Genomic DNA, 20,512 nt, shown 5'->3' on the forward strand with positions numbered 1-20,512 from the left:
TAGCACTTTGCGGACTGAAGACGCGAATGCGTTAAATAACATAAAAAAATAAGTAAAAAAAAGCAATAGATGCTGTAAACGAAATGTTATGAAGGTGTTTTTACGTTACATGCTTGAATAATACGGAACGGTATCAATATATTAGATATAATATTGGTTGCTCGGAAAGTTCGTTCCAATTTGAAGGAATTTAGTAAAATAATAAATTTTGCTTAGTACCTTTCCTTCGGGGAAATTGTTTTCAAGCATATCATATTAAAAAACTTTACTAGAAGTATCTTTAAATGTGTTCATTGATTTTTAATAAAATATTACACTTGTTAAATGCTACTCGAAAAGTTCGTTCCGATTTTTAACTCTGTGGTCGAAATAAAAAACCATATCGAAAAATTTTTCGCTGAAAAACCTGGAAGGTTCTGGAAGGATGAAATATTCAAGTTGCGAGAAAGATGGGGAAAGGTTGTGGAATAAACTGGCACTTATATAATTCAATAAATGCATATCAAATCGAAATGTAAATCAGAACAAACTTTCCGAGCGACCGTGAAAATCAATCTTTTCAATCATTCCAAACATACGCGGGAATTCAGGCTATATGCTTGTCAGAGAATATGATCCTCGAAGTGTTAAATAAGACAAAAGAGTTAAGTATGTATACGATACACTTGAAGCAAAGAGAAAAATTTTAGTAAGAACTCTTCTATAATTTTTTAGCTTGTTTCCGAGAAAAATAGTTTCCATCGGGTACCAACACCTTTGTTTTATATCTCTTTTGAATGCAACGTCATTCCATGGTAGTATACATTTAAAAAGTCCGTTTCATTCTTCGATGAATAGACGATATGGAAATGAACCTCGAAAGCAAAACTCGCAATCAAATTTTCGAATGCGCGCGCATTTATCGGGTGTGAATATCTTGAAGCTCTTAAATTGAATTCAAAGTGTACAGGTAAGGTCGGTGTAACGTCGGAGCGTTAAAAAAAAGAAAGAACATCAAAAGTCGACGATCGATGACCGCGGTCGTCAGTAGCCGCTGGTCGAGCCAGTGGTTGGCTGTCTTAGTCTTTAAGATTTTCTTTTGGAGAACGAAAATAGCTGACGTGGCGATACTTAGTCGGCGGCGCAGCAGGTCGGGAGACGCTTTTCAGATAGAGAAGTATCTCTGACACCGAGTGTATACCACGCGTATAAATTTCAACGTGCATACAGACGCACACATAAATCGCGCGTAACCCTCGGGGTACGCGCGTAAACTCGCGCGCGCACTGGCCGCGGCCTCGCGAGAACATAGAAGCATGCAGCCAGTTAGGGAGGAATGGAGCAGCTCGAAAGGTACCCAGAGAAGAAGAGAAAGGGAGAAAGAGCGAGAGAAAAGAAGAAAGAAGAGAAGAGGAAAGAAGAAGAGGGAAGAGAAGAAACAAGAGTCCTGCGTGTTCAAACAAAGGTGAGTCTGCAAGTTGCACCTCGGCTGCAGGTACTCTGTACTCCGTACTCCCCTTGTATCTCGCTACCTTTCTCTTCTTTTTCTCGACCCTTTGCGCGTCCTCTCTATGATTTTATCTTCCTTTTGCCAATGTTACACACCGCGAAGGTTACATCCGGCCGAATGTCTTGTTGCCAGGTGTATAAAGCGAACATTCTCCCGATTCTTCTCTTTCTCTTCTCCGTGTATCTTCCCCCTCCTCTATCTTTTTCTTCTTCCCTTTTTACGTTAACCTCGTCCTCGCGTTGCGCAATCGGCCGATCGTTGCGTTAGGAAAGGAACCAAGGTGAAAGGTGTACTTACGTTCAAATTTATAAGGAACGATCGGGCTTGCCTCAAGTGATAGATAGGATTACATTACGGTGATTAAAGAGAATGTTATCGCGCGTTAGCTAGCTTTCTATTAATCCTTGGATCGTGTACCGAGCCATGGTTCATTCCAGTTAATCCATTCTCTAACTTTTCACTGTCAATCTTATCTACGATCCGCATAAACGTTCCATTGTTTATAATTAATACCGCTTGTCGAAAAAATGATAACATAGAAGCTGGAAAGCTGTTGTCAACCGAAATATCTCTCGTACATTGGTTCAGGCTGAAATTGCTAAACGTTTTTCTTTCTATTTGACGCGTCACGATGGTCGTGAGAAGGATAGGTAAATCGTCCAAAAGAGAAATTGAGTGGAACCATACGTCAAGTGAAATTTTTCCATCAATATTGTCATTATTGAGAAAGATGCTGTGAAATTCTGTAATCCTGCATAAAGTATACGAATTTACACATCCTTTAATCAAAGAACGGATATCGTGTTGTGTTGCAAGAAATGTAAAAAAAATATAAAAAGAAATAGTATGTTATATATATATCGTTAATTTTTAATATCGTTGATTCGTAGGTGATTCACAAGAGTTTTAGAATATTTGAATTTAATTTAAATTAGTGTGTCTTTTTTGCGTAAGATACAGGATAAAGCTAACAGACTAATAGTAGTAATAATATAAATTAACAATATATATCCTAAATTCACCTATAATCCAACGATTAATGAGGGTTAAGACCAGAAAACGTCCAAGTATTTAATGCTATTATTAGCCAAAGTATTTCTTTAATTTTATTAAAAAGATATCTTCCTTCAAAATTGATATTGGGCTTAGGATTTTGATCTTATTCAAATACTAATTCGTTCGATAGTTTTTCCTGAAGTCTACGATTATGCGAAATCTTGTATTGCGTCGGTGTATTTCGTTTTAGTCCCCTGTCAAGATTGGATAATTGGTTCAATCTGATTAGGGAGATCATTTATGACGCAATGTGGCGCGATGTGGCACGGGGCTGCAGCCTCCTAAACCTCTGAAAATCCTATCCCAGCATAATTTGTACAAATATTTACCAGTGCCGACTTTAGTTAATAGCTTATCCATTTACCTTGAAGTCAAGTTGTTGTCATTGATCAAAAGCTGATAGAAACTCGATATTATCAAATAATAAATAGTAGTTAAATAATTTTATTGCAAACAGTGCGATCAAAGAAAGTATTAAAAAGTACAAACAATATAAAAGCAATATTTATATTGTTTGACACAAGCACAACTCTTCGAATATTCTTTTTATAATTATTTCGTTGAGTACAATAAATACAAGAACCTTAGCCAGCGTTAAAAGTAAGTTTTAAGAAAAATACTTGAACGCACTACGAAGGTAAATATTAAGAATCGTGTTGTTGCGTGCTGAAATTTGGCAAAAGTAATATAATAGCAGTAAAGTAATAAAATTGCTTTCTATGTTAATATTACAGTTATCGAACATAAAATCGGATATAATATTACCAAAGCGGTAGGTAGATAGGTAATATGTATACTGAAAATAATGATCAAATGCTTTTTGATTCTAAAATAGCGAAAAGCTAATATATAATATCTACATACCTACATTAATTCGGATAATTAATATTCAATTTGCAAATAAAGAGCCTACCCATCTATATTATATCTTATTATTGATTTATTTATTAAACAAACACGTCGATATAAAGAGTAGGGCTTAATTTTGTATCAGTGATCAATCGAGTATTTTAGGGAAGAACGAAATTCTTTTATGATTAATGTGTTGAATAAACACGATTCATTTTAATTTCATTTCCGTTCGGAAAAACGCTGAAATATTCTATAGCAAAGGAAACAGAATCGTTTTTATGGGTCGTAAACGAAATTCGATGCTTGCGCGTAATTACATGCGTATCGTGTATTTATCTGAACAAAGGGTAACGAGGGCTGCCCGATTCGAGTGCACTTGATTTCTTTGTCTCGTTTTATCCCGTCTAGACGATCGATCATACCTACTGTACGTTTTGCTACTCTCCACAGGAAGAAACAAGTTAACCGATGCAAGAAAGAAAACTGCAAGAAATACATGTCCGTTATTACAAAAATATGTCATACCATACATAATACGTCAACAAGACTTTCAACACGTGGATCGCGTCAATGATCGTCCGTTGATAATCAAGACTTGTTTTTAAATATATTCAATAAATTATCAGATATTTATGAACTGTGCTAGATGTTGTTTTACGTAGAGTTTGGAAAACATTAACATTAGTATATGCACAAATATTTGGACTTGTGCATTATTGTTAATTGATTATGTTTATAGCTATAGCGTATAATGTTATATTTATAGTTATGTACACAGCTATCCATTAATATTAAAATGCGTAAAATTATTAGGGAATTGTCAAAACTTTTAAGTTCATAATTTCGTTTGGAATTTTAGACTGTAAAGAATTCCATATGCTCGATATCATGGTAAAAACCTGGCTTATAATGTTTAATAAGGTTAAGTGTTCCTTCCTATGTCGTACCTCTCGATCAATATGTGAATTATTAGATTTTGTTGTATTTATCGTTATTTGATTTCAATATGTACATATACTGTAAATGTTTCCACAAGTTAAATTGAAGTTTCACAAATTCTCGAAGAGATTTACGAAATCTCGAAACATTTTATTTAATATATGGAGAATTTATCAACATATACTTATCAATTAATTATTTGCATTTGCAAATTATCTCATTTTTGTAAAATAATAGATCGACGCATACATGCGTAAATATTGCCAGGCAAAGGTACACAAACCCTGGTATAAATGGAAGATAATATAGATATTAGAAAGAACGGATAAGAAGAAAGAACAATAAAGAAGGAAAATATGGGAACCGAAGTACAAAGCAAGTGAACAAAGTATCGGTTGGAAAGAAAAGAAAGGGGGTAGTACCTATGCCTGAAGAGTGGGAGGAAAAGGAGGTAGAATACTGGAAGAAAGAAATGATAGCAAAAGGCATTGAAAGATAGAGGTAAAAAAGATGTAAGGGGAGTCAATAGGGAAGAGGAAGAGGGGGCGTGAGAGACTAATAGTGCTGATCCCACTGCAAGCACCGCTGGTTTAAGACCTGACTAAGTGGTGGATAATGAATATGCTTACGTGTATTGAGTATGCGAGGAAAGCTTTGCACTTGATATCGGGTTCAAGCACCTTCCGACTACTGTATACGTGTACGATACTATACCGTTTTCGTCTGTATACTGTGGTTTTCACAAGCTTCGAGCTAAGACCATCGCCAGTAGCTGATGACAAGTCTGATGAGCTAGGAAAGTATGATATTAGCACCGTTGCAATTTCGCTTTGACATTTAATTAAAATAAAATAGCAAGGTCAGAGTTTCGGTGTAAAATAATATGCATATTTTTTCCTTTGATCGACGTACGTATATGTGAATGTGACATAAAGATCAACGACATTTGAATTTTATGTACACAGTGTGTTGAATCGTATCATGAAATCGTAAGTAGAAACTGATAAAAAATAAAACATCGGTAGTTGATAGAAAATGTGAATCCCACAGAGATAGTAATAAAATGAAACTTTAATAAATAAACAGAAAATATTACATCATAAAATTCTGTATTTATATTACGTATTGATTACAAATATTTATTACGTTTTGCGAATATTTTTAATTTGTAATTTGACAATTTGTCGCGTGAAAAAAATAATTCCAAACGGTGTTTTATTATCAACGTATTTTAATTAAAAAGATAGAAAGATCATATGTATATTTATTTCTTTGTACAAACGAAAAATTTTTCGAGGAACTATCAATACATGTGACTAAATTCGTTACCTTTTTACCTATAAAATCGAAACGATTTTGTGATAAAAAAAATTGATAATTTAGAAAATTTTGGTGCGAATGACTACTTGGAGACTTGACAAAGGGCCAGTAAGGTTGCCTGAAGGGAGACCACGAATGTCTCGGTGACCGATTCTGTTTGAGAGGCAACCCTTGCTGGAGGGTGTAAAATAAACACAGGCTGAAGCTTTTGGGGTAGGATACAGTTGGAACGTATCGTTCCGGTATGGCCACGCGTATTATACAAACAGGGGAAGCCTCCAATATTACCAGCCAATGTGTGCAGTGTGCACATACAGGCTGTTTCACGAGGAGCATGACAATTCGGTACTGAGCCATATCAAAACTAAAAAAAAAGAAAAAAGAAAAAAAGCGAGAGAGAGAGAGAGAGAGAGAGAGAAAGAAAGAAAAATGGAAAGAACGAAAGAATGAAAAAAGATCGTCTACGACTATTTTTCATCTTATTGTAGTACACGTATTAATGAAATACAGTTTCTTCGTTAGGATATTTCGTAAACAATTTTATTGTTACTAGTTTTATATTAACAACTAAAGAATATATTTCATTCTTAGGAAAATTCGTTTGTATACTGTTATATGAAAATGAAAATCTCTAGGTATTCTTTTCACGATGTTAATTGTTTATAGTTATTCTCCTTTCCTAGTTTTCGAAAGTATTGCGATAAAATAAATAGGAGATTATTTGGAGAAAGTCAGAAAAAAGAGACTAGAAATCTGAAATCAGCTTTTTAAAATAATAGAAAAAGAATGGCAGGAAACATAAAATTATTTTGTTAAAAAATTAGACGATAACATTCTTAAGAACTGCTGCTGTCGAGAAGGTAAAATAAGATATTACAAAATGTTAACTGTTTTAAATTAAATAACATATATTGTGGTAGCCATAAATCGAAGAAAAGATTGAATTTGATGCAAAAGCGGACATTATTACATACCAACTTAGAAATTTACAAAAATAGACATAAAAATATATAAGCACAACAATGCCATGTTATTCTAATTAATCTTTATCACTCGGACGCCTTAGCGTTTAGTAGCATTGCTGTCAAAAACAAGTGGTTTACCTAAATCATTCGAACACTTCATTGAGATAAACCGCACATAATTCCTGTTCGCGAAATCGTGAACCGACCTGGAAGCTTTAGCCAGGTGGTAAACGGAACGCTAAAAGTTCCTTCGGCTGCAATACGTTTTGGTGGGCTGACAATTTTAAAAGATTCCGTGCGTTCGCACGAGGTGGGCAAGCATCCACGGGTCACCTCACAACGACATTAGATACGGCTGTTAGTTCGTTGACGAGGCAACAAATTTCCCGAGCAATTCAGTGTGTGCCTGTTAGAACGAAGGGAAGGGGGAGACGGAAAAGGTGATGGGAGAGGAGGGCAGGACAGAGCAAAAAGAGGTGAACAAAACGCAATATGGAAGGGAGAGAAGGTCGGAGAGCGAGAGAGAGAAAGCGAGCGCGAGGCTCGTCGTCGTCGCCGTCATCGTTCGTCGCGGTGGAAATCTCTAAACGAGCAGCGGTTGCCTGACCTGACACAGTACGTAGCAGTCGACAGGGCCGTATTTTCCATGTGCTGGAAACTACCAGCGCAAAATTGAGAGGGCTCGCTGTGGGAGCCATTTGGAGTTCACTAACCGTGGAAATGGCACGAATACTCGATGCAACGTTGCGACGACGTGACGCCACGGAGCACGTGGAAAAAGGGGCGAATGCCTTTCGGAGATGCATCCCCTCTTGACTGCACTTCATTTTTCCCTCTTTTAAAATATATTCTTTCCGAGGGAAGTCGTGGCAGCCCGTTTGCGTCTCTAAGTGCCACCGATCTTACTCCTTGCTCCTACCTTTATTTATTTGTCCTTTTCCCGGGAAGATTTTTCTTACCTCCGTATTTTTACCAAATTCGCGTTCGAGAACGCTTTCCTAAAAGTGTACAGCTGAAATTATTGTATAGCTTAGACAGTTGTTATTTTCTAAAAACTAGTGAACGAAAAGACACACGGCTGAGGAAAGAGGCTAAATGTAATTAAACGCGTTTTGAACTAACAACTCATGGTTTTAGATATGGCGCAATCGTGGCTTCCTTGTGCACACAATCAGTTGGCAGTGTCTCTGGCTCGCATATAAAACACAAGTGTCGGGCCAAGGGCTTGCGCGTGCTCTTGCCGCGAAGATAACGAACAGTCTGTATTCTCGTTAGCAGCCATGGCAGCCGTTAAGATAACAACGAGACACGACATTCACCGCGAGCCCTCGGCACGAAAAGGAGATTTAAACTCGTCTTAGGATGGTAGAACTTTCATAAATTAGTCCCCAGAGCGAAGAAGCCACCATCGACGCGGATTGCGTGGGACGCACCACGGCCGTCATTTCATTTCTCTCCTGTGAAACGTAACCTCGGGCTTTCGGTGCGAATTAAATTTACCGTGAAACAACGAGAACCAACCCCTTTCAGGAGCTAATTAACGTGCCGGTAACTGGTTTAAGGTTCGTTAAATTTTATAATGTTAATGGAATGCAGTGTCGAACATGACAACGTGAAACGCTGTATGCTGAATCGACCGCTCGTAACCATAATACCGGTACATTATCATTGAAAAAATTTCATCGCATTCGTATTACATGCGTTGCAAAGCTCTGATTCCAGGAAACTTCCTCCCTATGGATTCTACGATTCTACGCATGCTGCGCTTAAGTATTCTAATAGGTTGCAACTTCTTTCTAACTGAGAAATTGATCTATGAATACGTATACGTATGTAAATATGTATTATACGAAGAGTACAATCGAGATACTCGTAACAAAAACGACGTATGTTACATTTTTTTCACTGTTTTACTTCAAGCCGATAACTTGAATAGATATTATAAAAAATGATCTCTGTATGTTGACTATCGTCGAATGAAAATTGATCGGTTTTATAAAAATTTTTGTCATCAGATAGCACAATTATAAACATCTCTTGCGTACAGATGTAATGAAATTCTTTGATATCGTATAAATAAATTACCGTTCGGACAAGTACGTTCCACGAAATGATAAAAGTATGAAAACAAAGCAACGTAACCTAGAGTGCTGAGAATGAGAGTTCTGCCATTCTCTAAAACATTGATCTTGTGACGAGCCCTGTATTAGGATCTGCGGGTTGAAATGACCATGACTATACTGCTGATCATGGTCGGTTGTTAATTTAGTAAGTGCGGGGGAAGGTTCATAGTCGCGGAGGACTAGACAACAAATCCAGCGTGTTCCAATCACACGAATGGAATGTAGTACGTGAACGTGTACATATTGGATGCACGATGGTGCACCATGCACCATGCACCATGCACCATGTACCACCGTGCGAGCATGAATACGTTCCGATGTGCTTTCTCGCGTTCAGAGATCGTTATCCCCGCAATGGATTCTGGCCCTAGACAAACCGACATAGATTGAATGTCTCGAGATTGGAGCAGAGGAGCAGTGCTCGGTTGGTTGCCACTTTGTAACAGTACCGGAAAACAGATGAAATTAATAGTAATAACGGATTAATAATTGGATTCCGCTTGTGACACGAACGCACACTTCAGTGCCGATTGACAGTTTAGCTGAATGGAATCGTATCTGATCCATGTAGAGAATATTTGTGCCGTGACGAAGGTAAAGTAGAAGAGATTTGGACGTTATTGGCTATCTGAATGTAGATTTTTTCTATAGATAATTATTAATTACAACTAAAATTATTGTAAGATACTGTATTTAAACTGTAGTAAAATACTCTACTGTGATTACATTTTTTCGTAGATATAAGCATATCTATTTCGCTGTCATTCGGATTCTCATTTTTACATTTATGTGTTAAATTAGTTTCTATTAATACCGAGAACTATCTTGTACCTTTTTAAAAATTAGTGTGTAACCTGCTACGATGATCTATCAATGTGTATGTTGCATTGATACATCAGTATACATGTTATTGATATACAGTATACAGTATTGATACATGTAAGAATATCAATTCTTACATGTCTGGTCATAGAACGTAAAATTTGTAGGAGGTGAACGAACGTGCCAGGAATATGTAAACGATTGCAACAAATAATCCCCGATTAATAGATCAGTGGGAACAAGCTATTTTAAATTAGCAGTGATCCATGGCTGTCGGAGGGTACTTACGTTTGCAGGCTTTACGATGTTGGATCGGTCTCGCCGGATCCCTGTAGTAACCTTCCCGACAATAGTGACAGTGTCTTCCTGCTGTAAAATGCCGGCACTGCAGACAAACGCCTCCGCTGACACGACCCGACAGCTTGTATAGTTCCATGTTGAATCTGCACTTTCTTGCGTGGAGATTGCAGTTGCACTCTGAAACAGATACACGTCCGATTAGATGACTAACCGGTCCTTCCATTTTGCTGAAGCAATTTTGCTTTCCGAAACAGTTTAACCTCGTATTACAATTAAGTGGACATTGGAACAACGCAATCGCGTTCATTTTGCAATCTCCCTAAGAGTAAATAAATGCCGACCATATTTCTGTAATATCAAATATCTTGGTAAAGGAATTAAACACGGTAAGTCAACGGCAGACTGACAAAAATGGTGCAATTGTTGATCTATTTTGTCGGAATAAATGTCTTCAAGTGCCCTATTTATTCCACTAGGATTCCATTATTTCACGATCAATTAGTTGAAAACATAATTTATGCGTTACAAAACAACAATTTATTATTTAGAATATAGCTTGGAATTAGAATAAATGAAGTTATAAAAAAAAAAAAGAAGGAAAGCATGTGTATGAATTTTTTCGGACATTCTACCTGCATCATGTATTAACAGTATTTTATATGTTATCTAGGTTAGGGTACGAGGTATAACCTCTAGGTATAACACACTTTAAATGAAATCGATATATGTAGAAACACTTCGCTTTGCGAAATGTGAACGTTTTCTACTTGTAGATAAACGTACGATACAATCAGGGGAAAAAATGGCAGGATAAACCGATTATTATATCAGCGAAGAATGGATAGCACATTCAAATTTGTGTCTTTAACCCTCAGTAACCAAAGTTTCCCTTAATCACGAGAGAAAGGATTATGGTTAACGACTATTTCTGATAGGACAAAGTAAAAACTACATAATAATAAGTAGATTGCAAATATTTATGCATCTATTATGAAAACCTTAGATGTGTAAAAATATGTAGAGTAAATAGAAACAAACGTTTAACCACATACATAAAATACATAGAGTACATAAAATCAGTCTAATCTTTAAAAATATACATATGCAGTTACAATTTCTACAAAAAATTACGAATTAATCGTAGTTCCATTTAATTTAAGCATGTATACAGTTTTAATATTAATATACCGAGAACGCAATGTCACAATAATGTCACCACGTTTCTTGAGAAGTTAACGAATCGGAGAAGAAATATTCTTGTGTTTATCGTAATAGTGAATTTCAAGCGTATTCATTGGAAGCAGAGAAAGAGTCGTGAACGAGATGGAGAGTGTCTTGTCTCGTATGCGTTGACAATTTTCCTTCGCTTTCTTCTTTTCCCCGATTCGCCGGAAATGTCCCGCGCGTCGCGGCGCGGTGTCGTCATATCGAGAGCGACCCGTCCATTGAATTCTCGAGAACCGAACAAGAAATATCTCCAAAAGACTCGTGCTTCCTCTACTCGAGCACGTCGTTCCGCAGTTGTTCTTCGTGACTTCTTGAAAATAACAGAATAATTGAGAGGTACCAAGCAAATAGGAAGAATAGGAGGAGAGGACGAACGGGGAAAAGTCGGTAGGGAAGTTGCAATTTTAACGATTCTTCTTGCACTATTCGTATACAACCACTCGACCCAATAATCCGTGTATCGAACCAAACTGAGCGTGCCTTATTTTCCGTTTTCACGCGAGACGCCATCGTTACGCGCTTCTTTCCGCTGAGCCAGCTCTTCACATCCACGTTAATGTTTCTTCACATCCGCGTTAACGCTTCTTCACGCCGAAATAGATTTTTATGGTCCTGAAATTTCGCCTCATGGTCTGGATTGTCAGCCTCATTCCAGTTACAAACTACAAGCTACGAGCTACGAGCTGTGAGTCGAGAAAAGATTCGGCATGTTTTATGACCGAGTTAAGTAACCAACTCAGTTTTTTACACGTTACCGTATGTTAACGTACGATTCGTAATTCTTATCTTCATTCAAAAATAGATAAATATACGATAAAAAAAATGTTAAAACTATGTGATTATCGAATAAATATTTTGTTAAATTTAATTCAATCTCTTTTAACGAAGAAATGTGTTATTTGCTTAACAATTAAGCATTTACTGCACAATTAGCTCGGGAAGGTAGGAAAAATATTATCGTTAAGGATGCGTGAAAAAACCGAAATCCGATGCTTTACACAGCAATATATCCCATTATCTACGAGATACGAGATACGGGATTCGATGTAGAGGATAAAGATAAAGGTGTAAGTGTAGGTATAAGTATAGGTATAGATATTGGTATAGTCGTTAAACGCACGTGGAATGTAGCGTGGCGGATCGATCGAATAACCTCTCGATAGTTAATAACCTTGTTCAGCCACCGTCTGAAATTTCTTGATCGATTCCTGTTATTAAGCTGTGGCTGGCCACGCTAAGGCCCCGGGTTGTTTTCGTAGAGGCAATCGCTGTAATTAGCGATTAACCGTCGTATAATCGATGTTCTACGTCTTCTGGATTTTCCTCTGCTCTTCGAAACCAACGGGGTTATGCTTTTAGCCTCGTTAAGATTTATCGACTACCCCGAAGAAAAAGATTTACAAGCTTGAATCTCAGACCATGCGAATCGAAACGCCTCGATTCTCTATTCTTTATAGCGAACTTTCCTTTTTCTCCTGCTTTTCATATTATTGCGTGCAAACGTGGCTTCAGACACATTACTTATTACCATTAGCAAGTGTCTCCTTGTCAGCGGATATCACTTAGAATTTATCTGCTTTAGAATGTAGGTACATACATATATCATGGTTACGTTTCAGTTAGGTATTTTATTGTTCGCAACAGAATCTTTTCTGTTCTAGGCTTTATTCGATTAAAGTACGTAAGAGACAGTATTTAATTTTTTGCACGTGTTGTCAACGTGTAACGGTGCGTTTAGAAATCGAAAATATCAGATTTGTGGAACTCTTTAAGACAAATAGCTGCGGTGAAGTTGCGAGGTAATTTACTTATATGCGGATGTAAGCATGTATCTTCTCTAATCGTTGTTCAACGAATTTCCGGCATAGAAGGATGTAAAAATCTTTGAAGATTCTTTGAATCTTGACTGGAATACTCAAATTATTTTAGACGTATGATTGTACATTGTAAGGCAACGTTGTATAGTTTAAGAATAGTTTGGTACAACAAAAGCAACCTATTAACTAAAATAAACAACTGGATTTTATACGAAATAATGTAAATTTAAAAACCTCTATAACAAAATCCTATATAACAAGAGCAAATGGTGTTTCGAGAAAAACAGAATTATACATATTTAATAAAGCATTATATTATTACTACTTATTTATTTAATTTGATTACAAGCATATCCTTCGTATATGAATTTGAAATTGACAACCCGATGGTTAATCAGAAATTAAAATCGTTCTTCGACAGCTGCGGGTCCATTATGGATACGTAATAAAGATTTTCAAAGCAAAAGGTATTGTTCCTTGCAGACGTGGCACTCTCGTGATAAATTAGGTCAAACGGTGCATTGTTTCGCACTTAGATCGAGCGAATACCGCTTGGTGATTGCTTTTAGATGATAGAGCAGTAATTACAGCCATTCCCGGCATATCGCTTCTAAGGGAGGTCTATTGTCGTAAGAGACATCGAGGACCATGGTTCCATCAAATTTCAATACGAGTCAGTCGCCTCTGCAATTAGTGATCTTAAACGCATTACGACACCTTCACACACCGCTTTTGTTGGAACAAAGAAGAGGTCGTGCGTACATTATTAGGTTGCTAATTAGTTTCAAAAATTGATATTATTTAAAAAATATAAATTAATTATATGTAATATAGTACGTAAATATATATACAAACCAAAGAAAAGTACCTTATATTTAAATGTTATATTTACTCTGTTAATATATGTATGTATTGTCATCCTGATCTATCATAACATATTTTTACCTTTCTAAAGTACCTATTTCAAAATATGCATAACATTCCTTTCCGAAATTAATTGATACAAGCTACTCCATTTTAAGACTTTTCCTTTCACAAAGATTCCCAAAGAATCTTTTCACTGTTCGTTATCTCTCCATCAAACATCTTGGGTTGGGACATCTTAAAAATTATCCGGTTCTTTCCGGATCCCATTGCCTTCTTCCTCGTATGTATATGTGTCTGTGCTTATGCAAATGTGCACATATACGCGTAAAAGTTAATTAATCGAATTACACTGTCTTGTTTAAAGCAATAACGATTCTCTAATGAACGAGGAAAGGACATTCGTCCTGATAAGAGAAGATGTACGCCTTGACTTTATTCGCTCCAAACTTTTTCAAACTATGGAAGAAAACGCTATAGTCGCTGACCGAAAACGGTTGTATCTCAGACTATGGTGAAACTATACGTCCCTAATCGATGCAGGAGCAAGTATTTCGAGATAACGTTTTACTTTTTCTTTAAGTTACTATATCGCCTATTATCTTTTGGTAATTTCAGAACACATGCTTTCCCACTACGGACGATTCACTGGACTCAACAGTATCTTGGAAGAAACAATCTCAAATAAAGAGTGTTTAATGCAAGTCCTACATAATGTTATTACGATCGTGACACACACATATGTAACGTACATATATTATATAAAATAATATCAAGAAATGAACTATGTATAACTGCATGTGTATGTGTATATATGTATGTATAATATATATATATATATATATATATATGCTAATAGGCTAATTCATGTATAACAGAGGTAAAATCGAATCACCGCAGCACGTTCGAAATAAAGAAAATTTCTTTATTTTTATCTACGAACGTAGGAAAGCATCGTGATGCATTTTCTGGTCGTTAAGTCAGCTTGAACGTGGCTCGTGATATATAATACGTATTCTCCTCTCGGTATGGAGAACCGATGTTCTTTAAGAAATGGGGTTATTTGGTTAAAATAAAACAGCCTAACGGTTCGGTTACGAAAGTTAGCATGAAACGGATTCGCGGAACCCTGGCTACTGACCGCGAATGGATCGCGTAAAGTATCACGATGCACACGGCCGACACGGCCGAGAAGGGTTCGTGACCTTTCGCAGCCTTTGAAAACTCGAGTGTCTGTATCAGATCTTATCGATACAGCTGGCAATCAACGTTGAACTTCTCTGAAGCTGATGATACCTGGTTAGGTTCGGCGGACTGTCTTTGAATGCCAGGAGGATAGATCTCCTAACGTTTCGGTGTCTAGTAGCCGCTCTGTGAACTACATGATGCGTCATGTTGTCCTGGGTCCCCGCTCTCCGCTAACGAGCTTAAATTTAATGGGAATCGTTTCGGTTGCCGACTAAACGAAATTCCATTCGAAACCTCTTACGATCGAACGATTCCAGGCAATTCAAATAGACGATCCAGATATTGAATTAAATTTTCATTAGACTATCTTTTCAAACTTCTGTGAAACCTCCCGTTAAATATTAAATTTGTCTTTTTCGGTAAAGTGACAATTTTTTCTTTGCCTTTAGTTCTGCGGACCTAATGCATCGCGTTGAAAACGTTACTCGATTATATGTATTTTTTATATAAATCTAAACTTAAAAAGAATCGAGGATGAACTTTTAGAATTCAAAAAATGTTTCACAATACTATAAAACTCGCTTTGTATTACATTCACCTGACATTTTAAGTAATAATATATTATAATATATATAAATATAATATATATAATATATATAAATGGAATATATGTAATATTAATCCGTGACAAAATACAATGTTGTACTTACGATAACAATAAGAATAATAATAAAAATACGAATTACGAAGATACCAAGGTAAATCTTTTTTAATTTCTGCAGAGGTGTGATAAGACAAATATCAAAGAATATTCAGCTAGACATTTGTTGAAGTTGAACAAACATGTTGGTCTTCGCTACAGGCAACAGCGGCAGTGGTCCGATTTTAATTCCCGTAATCCTATAAGCCTTCTAACGTGATTTCACGCTTGCAGATCTCACGTAAGTTTTGTTACGGTGTAGTTTTAACAGACAAGTCAAGCGGACAAGTTTTATTGTTTACTAAATAATCTATTCTTTAAAAAAAATCATTTTTCAATTATCTACACTCGTATCTTTTTATCATACATAGTAAAAATGTATACCGTATACTCCTGAAAAAATATTCATCGTACTTTTTGGATTGTGGTGAAAAAATCTAGTTGATAAAATTTGAAATTTTTTCTTTGTTAGCGTCTGAAATCTTGTAAAAAGTATATACGTATGCGACTTGTTAATGAAAAACAGATAAAAATCGGATATTTCTATATTTTTCGGATATAGGTATATACGTAACCCCACGCTCTTTTCTTCGTGAAGTGCAAATGCATTCTTCAGAATGTTTCATAAATATTTTGTAATATTTTACGATATTTTTAAAATATGCCGATATTTAGGTATTATCAATTTATTTTAACATTTCTCAATATATTTTATAATAATTCCGAGAAAACTCAACCCAATTCTGTAGCATACAAATTCTGTAGCACGAAATAATAATTTATATTACAATTTCCAAAAAATTGTTGAAATGATTCGATGTACATATATCTATAAACGGTACAAAATAAGAAAGTAAAATTTACTTCCTTATGTAATAAATGCTGGAAAGTCTGAAATATCTTCGATAAAATTGTTATTTAATTTCGGAACTCTCAGTCAGTCTCAACAAATCAATTGCGTAAATCCCGGTCAATAATTACATTTCAAAAGGCAGTTTCCACACGCACTTATTATAATACATACATGCATAAGTTATACGATATTCTGAAATTGGTTCGCACACATTCATCACCTGTCATTATATATTTCCTCTTCACTAAGAGGAAATAATCTCGTTTGATTGAATCTCTTATTTAACGTTACATATTTTTTCCTTGTCCTTTTTTTTCGTGAAATATAACTTAAAATTAAAAATAATGGATCTTGGATCTTGCTTAAGATAACGAACCACATTTGAAACTTTCGTAACTCCTTATTCATGCTCATCATGCTAACCAGGCTAAAATAGTAATCACGATATCCTTCAAATCTTTTTAAAATTTCGGTAACAGACCAATAAATAGTACTTCTAAAATGACCACTGACTCAAGCGGAACGATATTATGGTGACAATAAAAATAAATCTTTCTTTACTCGTTACTAGATGTAACCAAACTATCTCATATGTACAGTCAGTTACAAAAAATTCATTGCAAAATTACAAAAATACATTACAGTAACAAAAACGGTAGGTTCGATTATCTTTTTGATATAAAATGTTATTTTATACCAAGTGAATAACTAAAGTTGCTAAAGACACGTTTCTAGAAATTGTTAAACTTGTAAACTTAAATTTGTAAAACAAAATTAATGAACGTTATTAAACTTGTTAAGAAGAAAGGTAATAAATACAAAATATAATGTTACAAATGTAACGTAAAAGTAAATACATCTATTTATATTTACATAAAAATATAGCAAAGAATGGAGATACGTAACATACTAAGACCTTATAAACCTTCCTATTGGTACTTTCTATATTTAACAGTTAACAACCATCTCGGAATTGATGAAATTAGAGATTTTGGGAATTGTTTGACATATCGTGGTGGACAAACCATATCTTGTAGATTTATGAATAATAATAAAGCATGTAATTTTTAAGATCTGCAAAAAATGTTGAAAATGCTGGCGACCGAACTGCATACACAGGAGTATCTCCGAATTAAATTTTCGTGCACGCTTTCCAACATACTTTCCGTTTTTAGTTCTTCGAACGCCGAAATGATCCTCACTTTTGTTTGTGGAAGACTTGTGTTATATTCGGAATAAATTTTTGATTTAATATGTATATTTCTACATAAATGGATAAAGTAAATAATGTTTTGTATCGAAAGCCGTTTAACAAGTCATAGTAAAGTGCATGCGTACTTGAAGAAAATTCAAAGTCGATTTTTTCGAAAACGAAACCTCAAATAAAAGAAATTTATTCCGTATATTCGATTTATTTTCTCATGTACAATCACATCCTCCAGATTGCACCATCAATATTGGGATACCCTGTATTATAATAATTGGTACAGCTCACTGTATAATAATAACTTTTTAACAATTCATACGGTCTGTTTATACTTTTTTGGAACGTCGATTGACATATCCAACAATCTGATTCGAAACTTAAGCTTTTTCAAATACCAAGAGCTTGTCAATCGTGTTTACATTTATAGAAACTAGAATTTCAATTACATCGAGTGAATCGTGTATTAGTGGCGAATCGCGTATTCAGCAGTGAATTCCTTCCGACAAATTCCGTCGACATAATGTCTCCATATAACACTCATCCGACAAATCGGTCGCGGAAGCTGCATCGCTGTCTATCATCGGAAAGATCAGCCATGGACAGATATAGCACGTCGACGTCGAGTAAACACGTGCCTGTATCCTGTATATTCGGGAAAGCGTAAATTTACGAGCCAATAAATTATCACGGCACGCCTATCGTGACATCGCTTGCAAAACGCTAACAAGCCGTTAACGCCGTTGCGCGGCTCTCGACGTTAATGAGCAACGGCACGCGTGAAAACGGATCTACTGAAATTTTCACGTGCCGGTCTGTTTGAGAGGAAAAGAGTGCAAAATGAAAATTTCGAGCTAACATTTTCTAATCGCATCATAATAATCTATAAAACTAAACTAAAACGAGAATCGATTATATACATAATTTCGACAGCTTGTTACATTTTTATTTACCGTGAAAAAATTGTCAATTGTTTGTCATTTTTATCGATTTACTTATATGCCAATATATTATGTTAAAATTAAAAATTATATAATTACATAAACTTGCACGATTATAATCGTACATCTACTATTTGCAAATTGAGACAGTTTCGAAAGAAATTTTTCGTGCAAGCTTTATCGCGTGGAAACGTATTCTTCATTTTTTAATTAGTTTTAGATTCACCGATATTATTAATATTAGAGAAACAGCTAAACCGTACAAATACGTACAATTTTTCACTCTCTTTAAATGCAATGTCACACAGTTAATCGTAATAAGTTTCGCTGTTAATAGAACGAATTTTTGGCAAGTTTTTTAAAACGTATTTTTGGCAACTCCAAAGTTTCTCATGCCGCCGAATATCTATTTATTAACGTATTGCGATTTGAATCTTAGATTTCAGATTCTAAATTTAGTCATCGAAAAAACGTCCTTTTTCGTTTTCAATTATTATTAACAGTGGAATGCATAGGAAATCGCGATCAACTCGTCAAGGCGAACAAGGAGTTTCAACGAGAGACTGCTCATTAAATAAAGCACGAAACGAAAGATATGATAAAGATAGAATGGAAAATATACGATTGCGGGGCATCGGGGAACGAAGTGTAGCCTGGAAGGCAGATGGAAGAAAAGGGTGTGAATTACAACGACTTCTTTCGTAGCTGATTCGATAATGGGTGCTAGAACTGCTAGAAGTAACGCTATAAACGACGCTATGCACAGACCAGCGTCGGTTGTTCGCCATTCTTATTACAAATGGTCTCATCTTGAGACACGTGTTTGTTTATGTCGTCATCAGTCGCGTACCGTCGTTGCTACTAGCTCCAAGCACTTACTGCAAATGTATTCCACGCGAGAGGTATGCGAAGTGGAACGACTTTGCTATCCGCCGCCATTACGGCTCTTCTCCCTGGACTTATATTACGTCAAGAAGTTGTTTATTCGACAGGGACAAACACTTCGTACCTTGCAAAATATATCGGCCGTCTCTCTCTCTCTCTCTCTCTCTCTCTCTCTCTCTCTCTCTCTCTCTCTGTCTCTGTCTCTCTCTCTCCCCCTCTTTCACTCTCTCTCTCTAGTAACGTCTGCTCACTAAACGTCTGAAACACTAAAACGGTTTTCGAACCTGTTCGATCTGATACGCGTTCAAACAATTTTTTATATTGTGATAAATAAAAAAAATAAAAAATTCGTTGATAATATTGCAAAGGTAGATTCTATTATTCAGCTATATTCGCTTCGAGTTACCGTAAATAAATAGTTATGTTCTAAACTTTTTAACTTGGAGTAACTTTGTATCTACAAGAAAGTAAAATTACCAATTTTATTTTTGATGCAACACAAAATTCTGAAAGTCTAGCTTGGTTTACAGAACATGCATGGGAACAAAATTTATTAATAACGTGATTTATATTATGGCTATTGTTTCTTTCAAGTTAAAGATCAAACGATAGAACCTTCACCTTTCCATTATAATTCATCTCATTTTACGTTCAAAATATATTTAACGTGATGTTTGCACCTCAAATGTCTATCGGTTACTACTGAATCGAGAAGCGTGTTAATTTAAACGTTCCTATTGCCTAGCGCAGATTCGTAAGTTTTTAATTCAAGATCGGGAAACCTTCTTACGATCAAATCGTCGCCGGATTATCTGCTTCGAAATCGTAAATCCGTTATTTTATTTCTTTCCTTATCTCCGAGGATGGTGCAAAACTGGCGGACCAGTAGTAAACCCCAAGGTACGTAGTAAAAAATAACAAGGCCATTCCACGGAACATTGACACAAAGCGAGGGTGAATCGACGTA

General features: G+C 35.7%; 1 protein-coding gene across 1 annotated transcript in view; it reads right to left on the reverse strand.

The window, feature by feature from the left end:
- The window catches only part of LOC139988722 (netrin-1), a 111,679-nt gene that overhangs the window by 41,162 nt on the left and 50,005 nt on the right, over positions 1-20,512 (reverse strand). Inside the window, exon 2 of the mRNA XM_072006416.1 lies at positions 9,855-10,043. Within this exon, the coding sequence (XP_071862517.1) occupies positions 9,855-10,043 (189 nt within the window). The remainder of the gene's footprint in view (positions 1-9,854; positions 10,044-20,512) is intronic.

This window comes from Bombus fervidus, chromosome 7 (assembly GCF_041682495.2).
Source record: "Bombus fervidus isolate BK054 chromosome 7, iyBomFerv1, whole genome shotgun sequence".
NCBI lineage: Eukaryota > Metazoa > Arthropoda > Insecta > Hymenoptera > Apidae > Bombus > Bombus fervidus.